Source organism: Schistocerca piceifrons, chromosome 4, assembly GCF_021461385.2.
Source record: "Schistocerca piceifrons isolate TAMUIC-IGC-003096 chromosome 4, iqSchPice1.1, whole genome shotgun sequence".
Taxonomy (NCBI): Eukaryota; Metazoa; Arthropoda; class Insecta; order Orthoptera; family Acrididae; genus Schistocerca; species Schistocerca piceifrons.
Window position 1 is genome coordinate 640338059 of NC_060141.1, and position 18922 is coordinate 640356980.

At 44.1% G+C, this 18922-nt stretch overlaps 1 protein-coding gene across 1 annotated transcript in view; it reads left to right on the forward strand.

Annotated features, from left to right (window-relative positions):
- LOC124796083 (lipase 3-like) overlaps window positions 1-18922 on the forward strand; it is a 121809-nt gene that overhangs the window by 65986 nt on the left and 36901 nt on the right. The window contains exon 3 of the mRNA XM_047260169.1: window positions 4201-4315. Coding sequence (XP_047116125.1) covers window positions 4201-4315 — 115 coding nt within the window. The remainder of the gene's footprint in view (window positions 1-4200; window positions 4316-18922) is intronic.

The following is an 18922-nucleotide window of genomic DNA, read 5'->3' on the forward strand; positions in this document are numbered from 1 at the left end:
GGAAATAAAACAACAAAAAATTCAGTTACAGACTTTACCCATTCAACATCTGGTCAAAGAGAGGGTCAAATTTAATATCAGAGCCTTTACATATGCTAGTCAAATACTAAAATTTTCTATATGACAGCACCTAAAGCAAAAGGCACTATTAATTTATCGTTAGTCAGATGCCACAAAATTAAACTGTCACGGAATATTAAGTCTTTCCTTGGATGAAATGTGTACTCCGCCTCATCCATTGCTTACGTCATGACTGCCTTCCTAAGGAATTCGGTCACTTATGGTTATATGGAACAGGTATTTTGTTTCCTTAGCGATACCTACTAATCTCGTAGTATAAACTGAAACCTACCCTTAGAAAAATTTATGAATGATTGTGCTGATAAACCCCTTACGTTATTTGATTTTCAAAAAGCTGAGCAAAACTGAACGCACTCGGACATTTCTCTCTTTACTTATTCTGATCATCAATAAACTGAACACACAATATTTTTAACGCAACGCAATCTGACTTTCAATAATCCCTACAAAAGAATGCCCTGACTAACAATAACCTATACCTTTCATGAATCACTTACCTCACAAAAATCTTCGTTACTCGAACTACTGCAATACAGCGAGCGCCAATACTGCCAGCTAAATAAAAGATTCTAACTATTGAAGTCACTAATAACTGATAGGCATAGTTAACAAATGAAAGATTTTGATAGAGAACAAACAATGTATTTACCTTAATAGTGTTCAAAAGTCATAATATATATATCAGTTCATGACATCCAGTCTTACAAATTTACTGTCTCTGATGGACATACGTACAGATCATTCGCTCTCAAAACTCCGCCATCTCACTCCCTACATCCACCACTGCTGGCGGCTCACCTCCAACTGCGCAACGCTACGCGCTGTTCACATCCAACTGCCCAACACGACTATAGCGAGTATTACGACAATGCCAACCAGCCACAGACTGCACACAGCACAGCCAGTGATTTTCATACAGAGCGCTACGTGGCGTTACCAATATAAAAACCTAAACAGCCTACTTACACCTAAACAGCCTACTTACAAAATGAAAAGTATTTCAACTCGTTTCCATTATAATTTTTTTTGTTTGGAGAAAATATCTGCATACATTTATTAAAAAGAAAGAAAAAAAATGTAAAACAGATTGCAATCAATTTTTCCATGGTCCTCTTAAGAAGAGATTCAAAAAGTGATACCTTAGATCTTTTGAGTTATATCTTAATTTCAGGCGATGTTTCTCTTGTTTTAAGCGCTCTCCATTTGGTCACGAACGAACATGACAGAATTCACTTCGATAACAATCTGAGGAGCACATCGTTACTCTGCTTTCACTGTGCAGAATCTGACAAAAGGCACAGCAACTTAAGCAGGGTACTGTTCTGTCAGGGAGAAAGGTGCCGTCAACACTTGAGAAGCATTCTGCTGTAGTAAATCGGGAGTTATTTCTGGGTTACATATCCGTAGATTGAGCCTGGAAAGATGTAGTTCGTGCATCACGATGTGGAGCGTGAAAGTTCTCTCCAGTGTCTGTTAATGATTTTTTTTTTGGTAATTGTGTAGATATTTTTCTAACCTAATGTGACGAGAAGAATAAAAATCGCTCCCATTTTCGCTGCACCAGAACAAAGGCCCTTATTTCCATACATAGCTTGTGGCCCTGCTGAACTCATTCTGTGCATTCTTCCATTTTGCGTCATAAGAAAAATTTTACTGAAATTACTTGCATCATGAAATGAATTTGTACCAATTTTGAGGTTGACATCAAACACATTCCCAGTCTCTTTCAAGTGAGCATAATATTACTTCTCTCTCATTTTCTATAGCTTCCAAATGACACAAAGATGGATTTCTATTCGTTAAGAAAACGTAATTGCTTCCTTGTCACTTGATCAACTGTAGTGCGTTAACTGTCATCGGATGCACGCCAGTGGTCAGGTGGCCTTGTTCTAAAGCCGACAACAAGAGCATGAACAACATCTGAACATATAAACGATCGAATTTTTAAGCACACAGTTGTACTACCGTATGTTGAAAAATTCTCTTTTACATCTTAAACGGTTATAATTTATTAGGAGCGTCCATATTATGCGAGGAAAATTGTGTATGAAGTACAGTGGAAGAAATGTGTCGTTTCCTTGAAAACACGCTAGTCGCCGCATCGTGCCTTCGCCCGCATTTCGGCAGCAGGGAAAGTGTGCCTCAGAATGGCTTGTTTCGTCTGTGCAGTACGGGATACGACGCACACTGACCGCACAGGATCCCCACTGCATTTCTTCCCTAGTCGCTGAGATCATCGCAAGCATCCTATTAGCAGTTCAAGCATGTAACACCGTCTGCTTTTTCAGCGTCATCTGTTACCTTGTGCCCGGCGACATGAAATGCCAACTGTGATGTTGAAAGTCTCCACTGCTGTCCATTCGAAAGACGGACACAGTGTAGTCTTCGAATTACATGTCATTCTTCGTCCACCATGCTGACTAATTGTTACCAGTATCCTCATCTCTATGCAACTATTGCGACATACACCCATTAGAACTTGCTCACTGAATTCTAGTCTTGGTTTCCCTGGACAATTTTTATCTCCTGTACTTGCCTGAATTAATGAATTTAGCATTCGTTTATGTCTCTGAATCTTACCTATCCATCTATCCGTCCCTTTAGTCATGTTGAATAAAATTATTCTCTTCTTATTATATCCAGTACCTCTTGAAATTTCGTGCAGCTTAAACCCAGAACATTGCCTTTCAATGGCAATGCTCTTACATACTGAGCTATCCAGGCACGATATACTACTTGTGTCCCGCTCCGGCATACAATGGCAATCTATAAGGAAGTTTCAAAACAGTGCACACTCCACAGCTGGGAGAAAAATTCATTCTGGAAACCATTTTCTAGGCTGTGGCTAAACCACACCTCCGAAATATCCAGCCTCTCAGGAATGTTAGTACAGTAAAATATGTGATGTCTGTAAACTAGGAGCAAGGTGCTGAAAAAACTGAAGCTGTAGCTTTCTTTTGCCTGGTACCTATAGGGGGTTGTCTTATCAATACTTGTGTGAGGATACCACTTGGATTTAAATTTTATTGTTATATTTACGCAGTTTTTCACCACCCTCATCTGCTTTTATTGCAAGCAAGGGCGCTGATGAGCACGTCGTTTACCGCTATAAAACACCAAACATCATCAGCAGCAGGTGCTTCACATCTCTGATATAAAGCTGTAACACAGGGTAGAACGTAATGCAGGGCATGGTAATCGGCATTTACAATCACTGTTAGTACTGGAATTTGTTTCAGGTAATAAAAGAGAGCAGGATTCACTACAAACATAGAAAAATTGCAAGCGATGAACTCATATCGTTACAAATTTCTGTAAAATGTAAGGCTCGTCTAAAGTCACAGACTACAACGTTAGGCAGTCTTCAAGATTTTAAACATGTGTGCACTACGGCAACGGTTACAGAGCAGCAGGTGTAGTAGACAATCAACCAGTTGCAATAATTGGTGGTTTTCAAATAGCCTTTACCATCGTTTCGACGGATTTAAATCCGTCTTCTCCAGAAGAATAACAAACTTGAGATAAAGAATCAATCAGTGAAGCTATCTCCACATGACATGTGTCGGCAACGGTCTATATGTCCACATGTAAAAGTTAAACTGAGGTTTCCCTGGTATCGACGCTCTCCACTCTCTCTTAGTCGGCACGTAGCTATTAACGTGGTCTGTTATTTTAAAACATGGTTTTATTGATGTGATAAGCCCTTGATTTTAGGGTCTTAACGTTTACGCATGGACGTACAGACCGTTGCCGACACCTGTCATGTGGAAGAAGCTTTACTGACTAATTGCTAATGTGAAGTTTGTTGTCCTTCTGAGGAAGACGAGTTTAAATTCGTCGGAAACATGGTAAAGAATATTTGAAAACACCATTTATTGCAAATGGTTCGTTGTCTATTACACCTACAGTCTTCAAGAATTCATAGGAAAACAAAAGTATGTTGAGACCATTACAAAATACAATTGGAAAAATATTTCTGCGAGGAGTCAAAATGAGGAGGTAGGAGAAGTACTTGCAATTATAGGAAAAAGTGAATAATTCAAACACAGTCCTGTAATTTTAATTTTTATTCCACTGGCTAGTTATATAATATAAAATACCGTCGTTTATGCTTCACAGGTTACCTCCTGGCGGACGAAGGCTTCGACGTCTTCATGGCAAACTTCAGAGGGAACTTCTATTCAAGAAGACACGAATCGCTGTCTCCCAACGATCCTGCCTTCTGGAGGTTCAGGTAACGATCACTGTCTCGAATACGAACATAACGAATCCTTACGGTGGTGGAAAACAACTTCAAGTCAGTAGCAGTCAGGCAGTGAGTGTTGAAGTAATACAGAAATCACGAATTTTTGCGCTGGACAAGGTAGTTGTGGTGATGGTTGCTGTTGCTGTTCCTATTATGAAGGGTTCTGGCCATAGCGCATCAAACTCACATTTATTGTTTCATTGTTTTTTGCGGCATTCATCCAATGCCCTTAGCGTCAAACATATAAGTGTATCAGGAAGAGAAACGCCTATCACCAAAGTGGTTGCTGTTATGGCTTTGTTGTTGCCTTCAGTAACTACAACAACACATTTTTTATCTCTCTTAATTTCGGTTGACAGAATGTGGAATTTGATGTGGGAAATAATGGAATATTTCCGCTTCAGCCACTACATCTTGTAACACGCCCGGGAGTACGAATGGGTGGGGTGGTACCTTTTAAACTGACTTCTCGTTTCGTGACCGTTGCTTTTCTTGACCGTGCGCCCTGTCCACACCACGTACCTGATAACCCCGCGGCGGTCGTACTGTTCTGCTCCACACTGCTGCTGGCTTGTCTGAAATTATTTATCGAAATATGCAAGCGAATAAGGGGAGCCACTCAACATTAAAACACAACACTGTTCGACGTCTGGTATGAACAAATATGTTCTGAGACGATTAAAGGAAAATCGCAGGTTGCACTGTTTACATTCCAATTCAGAAGTGTTATCCCAATTAATGGGTGATTAACAGTCCATAAAATATCATTTAGACGAGCGTACGCGTAACCGACACGACGCGGGTGATTGTTGATGATGCGGAAGCCGAATGATCGAACGAAAGTTCTTACGCTCGTCACGCATACAGATACCTGGTAATAGTCCTCCTTGTCACTAGTAATGCTATAACACTGTTTGTAAAGTTAATTTTTCAGTTCTCAGTTCTCAATTGTACGAGCGTGCGCGGATGATTGTTGATAATGCGGAAACGCGATGATCGAAAGCACGTCCTCACGCTCGCTACAAGACACTGCCACTTGACTGCACTCTTTTATGGTAACTAATTTCTACTGATTCACATCATTTCATTCTGGCAGACCGAAAACGGCGCGGATGATCGATACTGGCTCTGAGCACTATGGGACTTAACTTCTGTGGTCATCAGTCCCCTAGAACTAAGAACTACTTAAACCTAACTAACCTAAGGACATCACACACATCCATGCCCGAGGCAGGATTCGAACCTGCGACCGTAGCAGTCACGCGGTTCCGGACTGAGCGCCTTAACCGCGAGACCACCGCGGCCGGCGATGATCGATACTGTGCGACACGCAACGAGAGGATACACAAATACGTTATCGACAGCAATGCTCATTTTTTCATTACTTCTTGACGCACTTTCCTCTGAATCACTCCGTATTTCATCACTTTAGTGTAAGAGCACTTGTAGCAACACTTCAGCCTGAATACTAAAAAGAGCCTCTCACATGCAGGGCTACACACTACACAACATAACAGTACCGTGTCCCGCACTCGACTCACTACAGACGCGGCTGCCCGCAAAGATACTCCACAACTAAGCCAGCGACATGACAATACGCTTACAATCTTCATGAAGCCCATATAGGTCGCGGTCTTATAGATAACCCTCACAGTGGCATTTGTAATGTAGGTGGATTCCAAGCAAAGAATTGGCATTGCGTTTCTTTTGGCGGAAAACCAGAGGGTTGCAACTATTCATAGGCGCTTGCAGAACGTCTACGGAGGCTTGGCAGTGAACAAAAGTACGCTGAGTCGTTGGGCGAGGCGTCTGTCTACATCGCAACAAGGTCGCGCAAACCTGTCCGACTTCCCGCGTGGCGGCCGGCCGCACACAGCTCTGAATCCTGCAATGTTGGAATGTGGAGACACTCTCGTTGGAGGTGATCGACGGATCGCAATCAAACACCTCGCTGCTCAACTGCACGTTTCTGTTGGTAGTGCTGATACACTCGTCCACCAGATGCAGTATTCAAATGTGTGTGCCCACTGGGTTCAAAATGGTTCAAATGGCTCTGAGCACTATGGGACTTAACATCTGAGATCATCAGTCCCCTAGACTTAGATCTACTTAAACCTAACTAACCTAAGGACATCACAAACATCCATGCCCGAGGCAGGATTCGAACCTGCGACCGTAGCAGCAACGCGGTTCCGAACTGAAGCGCCTAGAACCGCACGACCACAGCGGCCGGCCACGCTGTGTTCCTCGCCAATAACAGGCGTCGTCGTAACTGCCGGCTGCGTCACTTCTGCTGTGCAGCGAGCTACGTTACTTTAAGTATTAACTGTATTTTTCTTACTTGTCACTTCTTCTTCCGTGTGTTTTTGCTTTTAGGAAGCTTTAATAGTCGAGTGCTGGTAATAGTGTTCCATAGATTTCGTGTTTGTTTTTAATACAGTCAGAGAGAGTCCCTTTAGTCAGCCATAGGGCCAGTAGTGCTAGTGTTTGCTTTCAGTACAGTCCAGAGACAGGTAGTGCTATTTTCATTGTTTTCTACAAGAAGTGTCTAGTAACCACAGTTTAGTCAACAATCAGCCGCCTGTAGTGAACTAGCAGTCAAGTTAAAAGTTGATTAACTCTCTACAGTAAATTGATTTCTTGGGATGGATAGGATGTGTGACTGCTGTGTATGGACGCAGGAGGAGCTGGCCACTGTTCGCGAACAGCTGAACGTGTTGATGGCCGCGGTCAGCCGTCTAGAGGCTGCTGCCTCGGAAGTCTGGTGCGTCGCATGGTACACCCCAGGTGTTACATGCTTCACCCACTGTCCCTGCTGTCGAGACATCTTCGCGGGTACCGGACGTGGTTGGGCCACCCTCTCCCCAAGGGGAGTGGCGGGTTCAGCGGCGTTCGCGGCGCACGAGGCGGAGGGTCAATATGGAGGCTGGTCGTGTGGCATCGCCCGCTCTGCCTGCGAGTGGACATGTTGCTGCTCCTTCAGCAAGGTCCGAGCAGGCACACGGGGGGAAGGGTTTATTAGTTGTTGGGAGCTCCAACGTTAGGCGGGTGATGGTGCCCCTTAGGGAAATAGCGGAACGGTCGGGGAAGAAGGCCAGTGTTCACTCTGTCTGCTTGCCGGGGGGTCTCATCTGAGTTGTGGAGGAGGCCCTGCCTGCGGCGATGGAGAACACTGGGTGCACCCGACTGCAAATTGTTGCTCATGTCGGCACCAATGACTCCTGCCGTCTGGGTTCAGAGGTCATCCTCAGTTTGTACTGGCGGTTGGCGGAGTTGGTGAAGGCGGAAAGCCTCGCTCGAGGGGTGGAATCTGAGCTAACTATTTGTAGTATCGTTCCCAGAACCGATCGCGGTCCTCTGGTTTGGAGCCGAGTAGAAGGCTTAAACCAGAGGCTCAGACGATTCTGCGGAGATCTGGGGTGCAAATTTCTCGACCCTCGCTATCGGGCGGAGAATTGTAGGGTCCCCCTGAATAGGTCAGGCATGCACTGCACGCAGGAAGCGCTTACAACGGTATCGGAGTACGTGTGGAGTGCACATGTGGGTTTTTTAGGTTAGTGGATTCCCTCCCTAGGCCCGACAAGACGCCTCCTGAGACGCGGCAAGGTAGGAGTAGGCAAAATGCAACAGGGAATAACAATATTAATGTGCTAATAGTAAACTGCAGGAGCATCTATAGAAAGGCCCCAGAACTGCTATCATTAATAAACGGTCACAATGCCCATATAGTACTAGGGACAGAAAGTTGGCTGAAACCAGACGTAAACAGTAATGAAATCCTAAACTCAGATTGAAATGTATACCGTAGAGACAGGCTGTACAGCGAAGGGGGAGGCGTGTTTATAGCGATAAGAAGTGCAATAGTATCGAAGGAAATTGACGCAGATCCGAAATGTGAAATAATTTGGGTGAAGGTCACGGTTACAGCAGGCTCAGACATGGTAATTGGATGTCTCTATAGGTCCCCTGGCTCAGCAGCTGTTGTGGCTGAGCACCTGAACGATAATTTGGAAAATATTCCGATTAGATTTGCCCACCATGTTATAGTTCTGGGTGGAGATTTTAAGTTGCCGGATATAGACTGGGAGACTCAAACGTTCATAACGGGTGGCAGGGACAAAGAATCCAGTGAAATTCTTTTAAGTGCTTTATCTGAAAACTACCTTGAGCAGTTAAAGAACCGACTCGTGGCGATATCATATTAGACCTTCTGGTGACAAACAGACCCGAACTATTTGAAACAATTAACGCAGAACAGGGAATCAGCGATCATAAAGCGGTTACTGCTTCGATGATTTCAGCCGTAAATAGAAATATTAAAAAGGTAGGAAGATTTTTCTGTTTAGCAAAAGTGACAAAAAGCAGATTTCAGAGTAACTGAAGGCTCAACACAAAAGTTTTGTCTCAAGCACAGATAGTGTTGAGGATCAGTGGACAAAGTTCAAAACCATCGTACAATATGCGTTACATGAGGATGTGCCAAGCAAGGTCGTAAGAGATGGAAAAGAACCACCGTGGTACAACAACCGAGTTAGAAGACTGATGCGGAAGCAAAGGGAACTTCACAGCAAACATAAACATAGCCAAAGCCTTGCAGACAAACAAAAATTACGCGAAGCGAAATGTAGTGCGAAGAGGGCTACGCGAGAGGCGTTCAATGAATTCGAAAGTAAAGTTCTATGTAGTGATTTGGCAGAAAATCCTAAGAACTTTTGGTCTTATGTCAAAGCGGTAGGTGGGTCAAAACAAAATGTCCAGACACTCTGTGACCAAAATTGTACTGAAACAGAGGATGTCAGACTAAAGGCCGAAATACTAAATGTCTTTTTCCAAAGCTGTTTCACAGAGGAAGACTGCACTGTAGTTCCTTCTCTAGATTGTCGCACAGATGACAAAATGGTAGATATCGAAATAGACGACAGAGGGATAGAGAAACAATTAAAATCGCTCAAAAGAGGAAAGGCCGCTGGACCTGATGGGATACCAGTTCGATTTTACACAGAGTACGCGAAGGAACTTGCCCCCCTTCTTGCAGCGGTGTACCGTAGGTCTCTAGAAGAGCGTAGCGTTCCAAAGAATTGGAAAAGGGCACAGGTCGTCCCCGTTTTCAAGAAGGGTCGTCGAACAGATGTGCAGAACTATAGACCTATATGTCTAACGTCGATCAGTTGTAGAATTTTGGAACACGTATTATGTTCGAGTATAATGACTTTTCTGGAGGCTAGAAATCTACTCTGTAGGAATCAGCATGGGTTTCGAAAAAGACGGTCGTGTGAAACCCAGGTCGCGCTATTCGTCCACGAGACTCAAGAGGGCCATAGACACGGGTTCACAGGTAGATGCCGCGTTTCTTGACTTCCGCAAGGCATTCGATACAGTTCCCCACAGTCGTTTAATGAACAAAGTAAGAGCATATGGACTATGAGACCAATTGTGTGATTGGATTGAAGAGTTCCTAGATAACAGAACGCAACATGTCATTCTCAATGGAGAGAAGTCTTCCGAAGTAAGAGTGATTTCAGGTGCGCCGCAGGGGAGTGTCGTAGGACCCTTGCTATTCACAATATACGTAAATGACCTTGTGGATGACATCGGAAGTTCACTGAGGCTTTTTGCGGATGATGCTGTCGTATATCGAGAGGTTGTAGCAATGGAAAATTGTACTGAAATGCAGGAGGATCTGCAGCGAATTAACGCATGGTGCAGGGAATGGCAATTGAATCTCAATGTAGACAAGTGTAATGTGCTGCGAATACATAGAAAGTAAGATCCCTTATCATTTAGCTACAATATAGCAGGTCAGCAACTGGAAGCAGTTAATGCCATAAATTATCTGGGAGTATGCATTAGGAGTGATTTAAAATGAAATGACCATATAGAATTGATCGTCGGTAAAGCAGATGCCAGACAGAGATTCATTGGAAGAATCCTAAGGAAATGCAATCCGAAAACAAAGGAAGTAGGTTACAGTACGCTTGTTCGCCCGCTGCTTGAATACTGCTCAGCGGTGTGGGATCCGTACCAGATAGGGTTGGTAGAAGAGGTAGAGAAGATCCAACGGAGAGCAGCACGCTTCGTTACAGGATCATTTAGTAATCGCGAAAGCGTTACGGAGATGATAGATAAACTCCAGTGGAAGACTCTGCAGGAGAGACGCTCAGTAGCTCCGTACGGGCTTTTGTTGACGTTTCGAGAACATACCTTCACCGAAGAGTCAATCAGTATATTGCTCCCTCCTACGTATATCTCACGAAGAGACCATGAGGATAAAATCAGAGAGCTTAGAGCCCACACAGAGGCCTACCGACAATCCTTCTTTCCACGAACAATACGAGACTGGAATAGAAGGGAGAACCGATAGAGGTACTCAAGATACCCTCCGCCACACACCGTCAGGTGGCTTGCGGAGTATAGATGTAGATGTAGATGTAGATACCATAAACAGCAACGAAGGACCACCTGTGCAGAATTGCTTCCACGTTACAGGGCTGATCAGCACAATTTTTTGTCAAACGTCGTCACAGAAGATGAAACATTGGTTCATCACTTCGAACCGGAAACCGAACGGCAACTTAAGAACTTGCACCACACCAACTCTCCTCCGAAGAAAAAGTTCAATGGCACAGCCTCAGCCGGCAAGATCATGGCGGCAGTCTTCTGGAACTCTGAAGGGTTTATTCTGCTGATGTGCTCCATGGTGCAACGATCAAATCTGAAGTGCGTTATGCTACTCTCAGGAAATTAAAGAAACGAATTTAGCGTGTTCGTCGCCGCAAGTATGCGTACGAACTTCTTCGGGACAACGCAAGGCCTCAAACAAGTCTGCGTTCTCTAGAGGAGATCGCAAAGCGTCATTGAACTGTTCTTCCTCTTCCGCCCTTATCCCCGATCTCGCACGTTCCGACTTCCATATGTTTGGACCAATGAAGGACGCATTCCTTGGGAAGCAGTACGTGGATGGTGAGGTGGCTATTGGTACTGCGAGACGTTGGCACCGACGTCGACCTGCAGAATGGTACCATGTAGGCACACAACCCTCACAGTAACGGGGCGTAAGGCGTGGTATTGAACAGATATTATCTTAAAAATTGGATGTTGTAGCCAAAAGAGTCGGGAGTAGCGTAGTATATTGGATCTCTCAATAAAACAAATCTGAAACTTCCTGGAAGATTAAAACTGTGTGCCCGACCGAGACTCCAACTCGGGACCTTTGCCTTTCGCGGGCAAGTGCTCTACCAACTGAGCTACCCAAGCATGACCCACGCCCCGTCCTCACAGCTTTAATTCCGCCAGTACCTCGTCTCCCACCTTCCAAACTTCACAGAAGCTCTCCTGCGAACCTTGCAGAACTAGCACTCCTGGAAGAAAAGATATTGCGGAGACATGGCTTAGCCACAGCCTGGGGATGTTTCTAGAATGCTGTGAGGACGGGGCCTGAGTCATGTTTGGGTAGCTCAGCTCAGTTGGTAGAGCACTTACCCGCGAAAGGCATAGGTCCCGAGTTCGAGTCTCGGTCTGGCACACAGTTTTAATTTGCCAGGAAGTTTCAAATCAGCGCACACTCCGCTGTAGAGAGAAACTTTCATCCTTAAAACCAATCTGTTTTGAGAAAAAAAATGTTTCGTATTACTTACTGAATGCTCCTCGGACATAAGCTATACATATTTGTCACAGGACCAAATAAGATTAGCCGAAAACTATGGCAAAAGTAGATGGCCCCTAGATTACAACACAGATGTCCAACAGTTCACAATAATTTATGGATAGATGTTTCACAATGCTTAAGTGGAATGTAAAGCTTATGCGTGGCAATAAAGTTCACTCTTCACTTGTACTGATCTGTCGTTGAACGCTACTATAGCTCCAAAACCAGTGAACGAAGGCTAACATCACTTATGTCCAGGTTGGGTCTTCTTGGTGGCAGCTGTAGATGAGTCCTGAGACACTCGTTGAGTGTATCTGTATGTCTGCTTATATCCAGGTTGTCCATCTGAGAACTACTTGTGTGACGTAAGGCGGATGCGTAACATAATCCTTCTCCTAGGCGCCCTTTCTGGAGTCTATAACCTTAAGTATATTGCGCCTGGCTAGTAGTCAATTCGGCGCTATTCTATGTAGGCTGTGTCCCATATCTTGCAGAGCAGGGGTTCCCAGTAGAAGTCTGCATCTGACGTTTACACTCGCTCGAATTGCTCAGTATACGTATTGTTAAAGAAAATCGATTTACTCCAGAATGTTCGCTTCGCACTCCTCTGCCTTCACGGGGAATTATTAATATTGTTTTGTCGTTGGCGATATTTTGGTCGGGTCTTGACGATGATTATTCGAAAGTTTTCCTGCCGCTTGGAAGCTGCTGCTTATGTATGCGGTGTACCAATGTGTAGCGCTGCAGTCAGTATTCATTACGCAGTGAATGGTTTATTGTCATTTCTGTTGTTTTGTTAGGCATTACGTTAAATGGCATCGTGATATGAAGAAAAGATGGGTCTCGAACCGAAGTGTGCGTGTTACAACGACCTGATTCGTGATTAATATAACTCTGATGCGAAGTTCAACTTGATTGTATGACTTATAAGTGATTCTGTTTTAAGTTAATCGTGAAGCGACTGTTTAGAACCGGAACTCCTTCTACCACCAAAGATCCAGTTAAAAAACCGAAACGAACACAAAACCGCGAGTATGATGGAAGGTTCTTACAGTATGACTTTAAGTAAAGGCCAGTAAAGAAACCAGTGATAACTCAATTCCCCAATGCGTTGTACCCCTAGAAACACATTGAAATCAAAGCATGAAGCCTTTATTAAAACGTCATCCAAGTTCTAACCACTCTGAGTTAGTTGGTAAACCTAATGAATTTTTTCCAAGGAACTCTGCATTACGTAAAATAGATTGCAAATGCATGTCAAATTTAACTAACACTCATGCTAACTTGACAAAAGCCTCATACCTGGCTAGTTTTGGAATTGTAAAGAAAGTAAAGCATCAAATCCCCTTTTTGGGTCCGTTAAAAAATGGACGAGCTAAAATTGTACCCAAAATTGGTAAAACTGTGCAGAGGTGCGCAGTGACGAAGTCTGGAACCCGTTTTCTAGACGATCCCGCATTTTTAACAGACTCGGTTCTCCAGTTGAACTACGTTGATTAGTAAAGGAAGAGTGCTAATTACCATGCAGCCGCGCATCCAAAATCTAATAACTATTACAATCCTCCTTACCTTGTCTGATAAGCAGTGGCGAAATTGTGTTTCAGTACTCAGTTGCAAAAAGGTCGAACACCATCGCATAGAGAGTGTGTGTGACGTCTTTTACTGAGTCATTCATCATGATAATACATAAATTGATCTCCGTGTTTGTTTTTTCAACGTGTTGAATGATAGTGCTATTTTTCGTAACCCGCAGGTTTACTTATAGTTACATAGACATATACTCGTAATTCTCTAGTACCACGCGCGGGTTTTCTTTCTCATTCTAATAACAGGGATTAAAAGCTATTGCATTTGTATTCAATGCGGGTCAAAACATTGCGTGAATAACGAAAACTTGTAGAGAAAAATACAGAGCAGACCAAATACAAGACCAGTTCTGTGCCACTATGCCACTTTGCTCAACTGCCTGCAAGGTGTTATTCGGGTTACCCGCTCCCCCATCTTCTGAATCATCGTTTGCAAAAAGCTAATCACGACATTACACTCTACATACACTCATCAGCCGTACACTTGAAACATCCACACTTAAGGCACAACACACAAATTTCGCAATGAAATGTACCCAGTGAGTGTGTGTCTGAAGACAAATCTTTCCAGTTGAGTTTGATGAACCTCTATGGTCATAAGGACATTTGGAGTAGCTATACTACAGCAACCGTTCTGGCAGACTTTTTATGCATTAACGAGTCGGCTTTCCAGCTGAATAAAGACCATCGCCACTGAGTCAAAAACCAAGTAATCATCGTCCTATTTTCCAGCATACTGTTGTTAACCTTTGACCAAGTCGCAGCGTGAATCTAATTTTACGTAAAACCGGTAATTCCGCCGTCATAAATGACATGATGAGACAACTCATACACTACAGGCTTTCGTTAGTATAAAACTTGCAATATTAGTCCTACCTCTTGAGCTATTAAGGAGCTGAAATCGACTCTCATGCTCATGATTACTCCTGCTGTAGTTCGCATGGATAGCCGTTACTATATACCGAAAAACTTTTACGTTCTACACACAAACCTTTCTACTGACTCAGTGTTTCTGTTTGTGGAAACTGTATCAAAATTCCTACAGTAGTTCCTGAGATTAGCCTTCACGTACAAACAGAAAGAAACGCCGCATTGGAATTTATAATATGTATGGATGGATATGTTAGAAGGTAACTTATCGAAAACCTGGAAGCTTCCAGTTTGTAACAGAGTGTGATTCCATAGTGCACCCGTTAATTAGTAAACAAAGTAAATTATAATGTGTTTACGGATGGTATCATTGTTTGGCAGTCATCACAGAAGTACTGCGTTACCTGAAAAGTTTTTAGCGGATCAAAGGATGGTGCACAGACTGCCAGACGATGTGATTTATAATCTTTGTCAGAAAATATCACACATCTAATGAGAATTATCTCATTCCTCTGAAAATGAAAACAGTAGTTGATATCACTGATATAAGAAAGCGATTAGAAGGCGATAGGAAAACAACGGTGTCTGGCAACCATTTTTGTACCTTTTTCGAGGCTCTAAGACTCAGTTGTGCAGTTTCTGCGTCAGGTGCGAAATACGGCTTGGATATGTACTGTACTACATGGCGTTACAGTCGCCAACGCCTGCCGGGCGACATCCCTCCGCACGTTACTGTACCACCAGCAGCCTAGCTCGCAGGCGCATCCATTCAGCAAGGCAGACATCGAAGTCCGTGTCCAGAGGGCATTCCAGGCGAGGGAAACTCCTTTTCTCAAGCCCTTCTCAGGCACCAGTCAAACGTTAGATGATATCATCTCGATGGGTGAGCCAATTAGCGAGCAGCTCGCCACCGCGCCTGGCGACGGTCAGTTAGAGTGATATTGCAGCCAGCCCCGTCGGCCCATGCGGAAGTCTCCAGTGAGCCAGCGGCCGGAGTTTCAGCGAGCGTCACCGCCGAGGAACTTCACGACGTCTGCTCGGAAGTCTGCGTGGTAGGTACGGAAATAACATGGGACCACTCAGACTGTTTCAGCCTATCAGTGTTGGACTTAAATGCTGGAAGGGCCCTGTTCCAGAAAGTCACTGTATTCAGTTCTTATGAGATTTTGAGTGTTCGAATAAGCAGTCCTTGGACGTGGACTCCTTCTCTGTGCAGTTGCTCCTGACACTACACTGGTGCTACACGTGCTACTGGACAGATACCGCCGTGTCGCAACACACTGGCTATGTACGCTAGTACCAGATACGCCGGCTAATACAAGTCTTTTTTTGCAACTAAATGTCTGTAACATGTAAATTATGACCTCGTTCTGGGACCAGATTTTTTGGTCTACTTGGAGAAAAGTTCTCAGTGTCGTACACTGACAGATTATATGCGAATTTCGGGACTGTTGCTGTGTGGCGAGAGCATTGCCTTAAGGGCTCAATGTGTTCGTCCATGCGTTATCTACTGTACAATGGCTTCTGCCGACCTTATCGCTGTCATCCTATCCCTATGGTGGGGTGTCTCAGAAAACATATCGTCGGGGACACAGCCAGATCAGGTTGTTGTCTGCACAGACCTGGGTCTTACTTCTAAGAATTGGAAAATGAACTCTGTCATTTTTCATACCAGACAGAGCTTAAGACATATGGCCGTATTCACTACCACTTTAGTATCGGGATGTTTTCATATACTAATATATTCCGAAGTTAACCTATACACGATATAGTACCAGGAACCCTGATGAAGTATGTTAAACTCTGTGCGTACATATACGAGATCGTGTTGAAAAGTAATGCCGCTGAATTTTGTATGCGAAAATTCTCAAAACTTTTTGAATAAAACAAACTTTATTAACATTCTACATATTTATTCTTGATGTTTACGTATTTATTTCTCAACATAATCACCCTGGCGACGAACACATTTCTCCCAACGAGAGACCAGTTATTAATACCGTCACTGTAGAATGTCTTACTTTATTGACGTAGGGACAACCTCATCTCTCCTTACACCGCTTCCTCACTATCGAACTGAAATCCCTGAAGAAGTCCTGTGAGTTTTGCTAACATATGAGAATACGATGGGGCCGAGTCAGGACTGTATTGGATGATCGATGACAGTGAACCGAAGGAGTCGGATTGTTGCAGATATGGCAGCGTTCTTCTGCAGTCTGGCATTGTTGTCCTGAAGGAGAGGGTGTTCCGCGTGTGGACACGAACTCTTCGAATTCGAGCTTTCAGTTAGCCGAGCTGTCTCTCATGCATTGGTACAGTTACGTTACACAACGCTTTGTTAAACGCTACAATCCAGAGCCCTCTACCGGCAGAGAACTGTAGCTTGCGCCAGCGAAGCGGAAAAGTAGACTGAGAAATATGCATTACATACAATAACTGCGCTGATAATCTCAGCGTTGACCGTGCGTAAACTCCAAAAACACACGACATGTAATAACATGTTGAGAAGAGGATAAAAAATTCTGTGGCATTACTTTTCAACACGTCTTCGTATATACTCTGCAACTTAGTGTATGATGGAGAGTATGTCGTACTATGCCACCGATTTGCTGGGGAAATGCCCGCTGACTATATAATAACTCCGAACTGCTAAAAAAAAATGGTTCAAATGGCTCTGAGCACTATGGGACTTAACATCTATGGTCATCAGTCCCCTAGAACTTAGAACTACTTAAACCTAACTAACCTAAGGACATCACACAACACCCAGCCATCACGAGGCAGAGAAAATCCCTGACCCCGCCGGGAATCGTACCCGGGAACCCGGGCGTGGGAAGCGAGAACGCTACCGCACGACCATGAGATGCGGGCGAACTGCTTCGACAAGCCTTACAACATAATAATTGGAACTAGTGAGCAGTGGAAGAAAACAGTTCGACACCGTACGGGGGACATCGTTTGGTTCACCGATGGGTCGAAAACAGATCAAGGCGTTGGGGCATGGTTGTACGGGGTTCAGCCAAGACTGGAGAGCAGCATCTCTCTAGGGAATCTGGCCTCTTTATTCCAAGTCGAAATTACTGCAATCAGGGCATGTGTGGAGGAGAATATGAATAGGCGCTACAATGAACGTAGCATCTACATCTATTCAGACAGCCAGGCAGCCCTGAAATCATTGGCAGCTCCTGCAACAAGATCTAAGATTGTTGCAGATTGCGACAGGGCTCTGGTGGAGCTAGGGGGGAGCAATAGGGTAAACCTAGTGTGGGTTCCTGGCCACTCAGGGATCTGTGGCAATGAATAAGCCGATAGGAGGCAACAACTCCATTTATTGGACCGGAATCTGTCTGACAATCACCAAGGCTATGATCAAATTAGAACTGCGGAACTGGCTTAGGAAACAGCACGTAGGATATTGGACCAAGGTCCATAAACAAAAACATGTTAAGGTAATGATGCCCAAGCCATGTTTTAAAAGAAGCTCTGTAATCCTGGGATTGAACAGCAAAGAGATCAAGCTCATGACTGGACTGATGACCGGCCATGGGAACTTCAAAAACACCTACACACAATGGGTATAATGGAGGAGGACCCTAAAGGTAGGATATGTGATGAGGGTGAAGAAACTGCATCACACCTAATCTTTGAATGCATGGCACTGGAGAGTAAAAGATACAGAATCTTCGCGACAACTAGATCTGAATTAATTGTGTCTAACAAAAAACTGGTAGAGGGACTCCTTGCACTATTTAAGGGCACTGGTTGGCTTTACTAGATATACAGGAAGCGATACCGCACAATAAACCTAGTTTCAGTGCGGGTGGTGGCGGGTTAGACCTAGGCCGTTTTAGCTCTCCTGTTAAATCAATCAATCAATCAATGAATCAATGTCACCGATTTCCTTTGCTATTACATTCCTGTACTGAGTGAAAATGGACTGTTGGCACTACGTGAGGTATACAATGAGGTGGCAAAAGCCATGGGATAGCTATATGCAGATAAACAGATTCCGGTAGTATAGCGTGATGAAGGTATAAAATAACAATGCATTGCCGGAGCTACCAGGTAATTCATGTGAAAAGGTTTCTGACGTGATTATGGCCGCACAACGGGAATTAAGAGACATTAAACGCGGATTAGTGGTTGGAGCTAGACGCATGGGACGTTCCACTTCGGAGTTCGTTAAGAAATTCAAAAGTCCGAAATCCACAGTGTCAAGAGTGTGCAGAGAATACCAAAATTCGGCCTTTACCTCTCACCACAAACAGCGCAGTGGCCGACGGCCTTCACTTAACGACCGACGGCAGCGGCGTTTGCGTAGAGTCGTCAGTGCTAATAGACAAGCAACACTGCCTGAAATCACCGCAGAAATCAATGTAAGACGTACGACTAACCTATCTGTTAGGAAAGTGCGGCGAAATTTGGCTTTAATGGGCTATGGCAGCGAGCGATAGACGCGAGTGCCTTTGCTAAAAGCACGACGTAGCCTGTGGA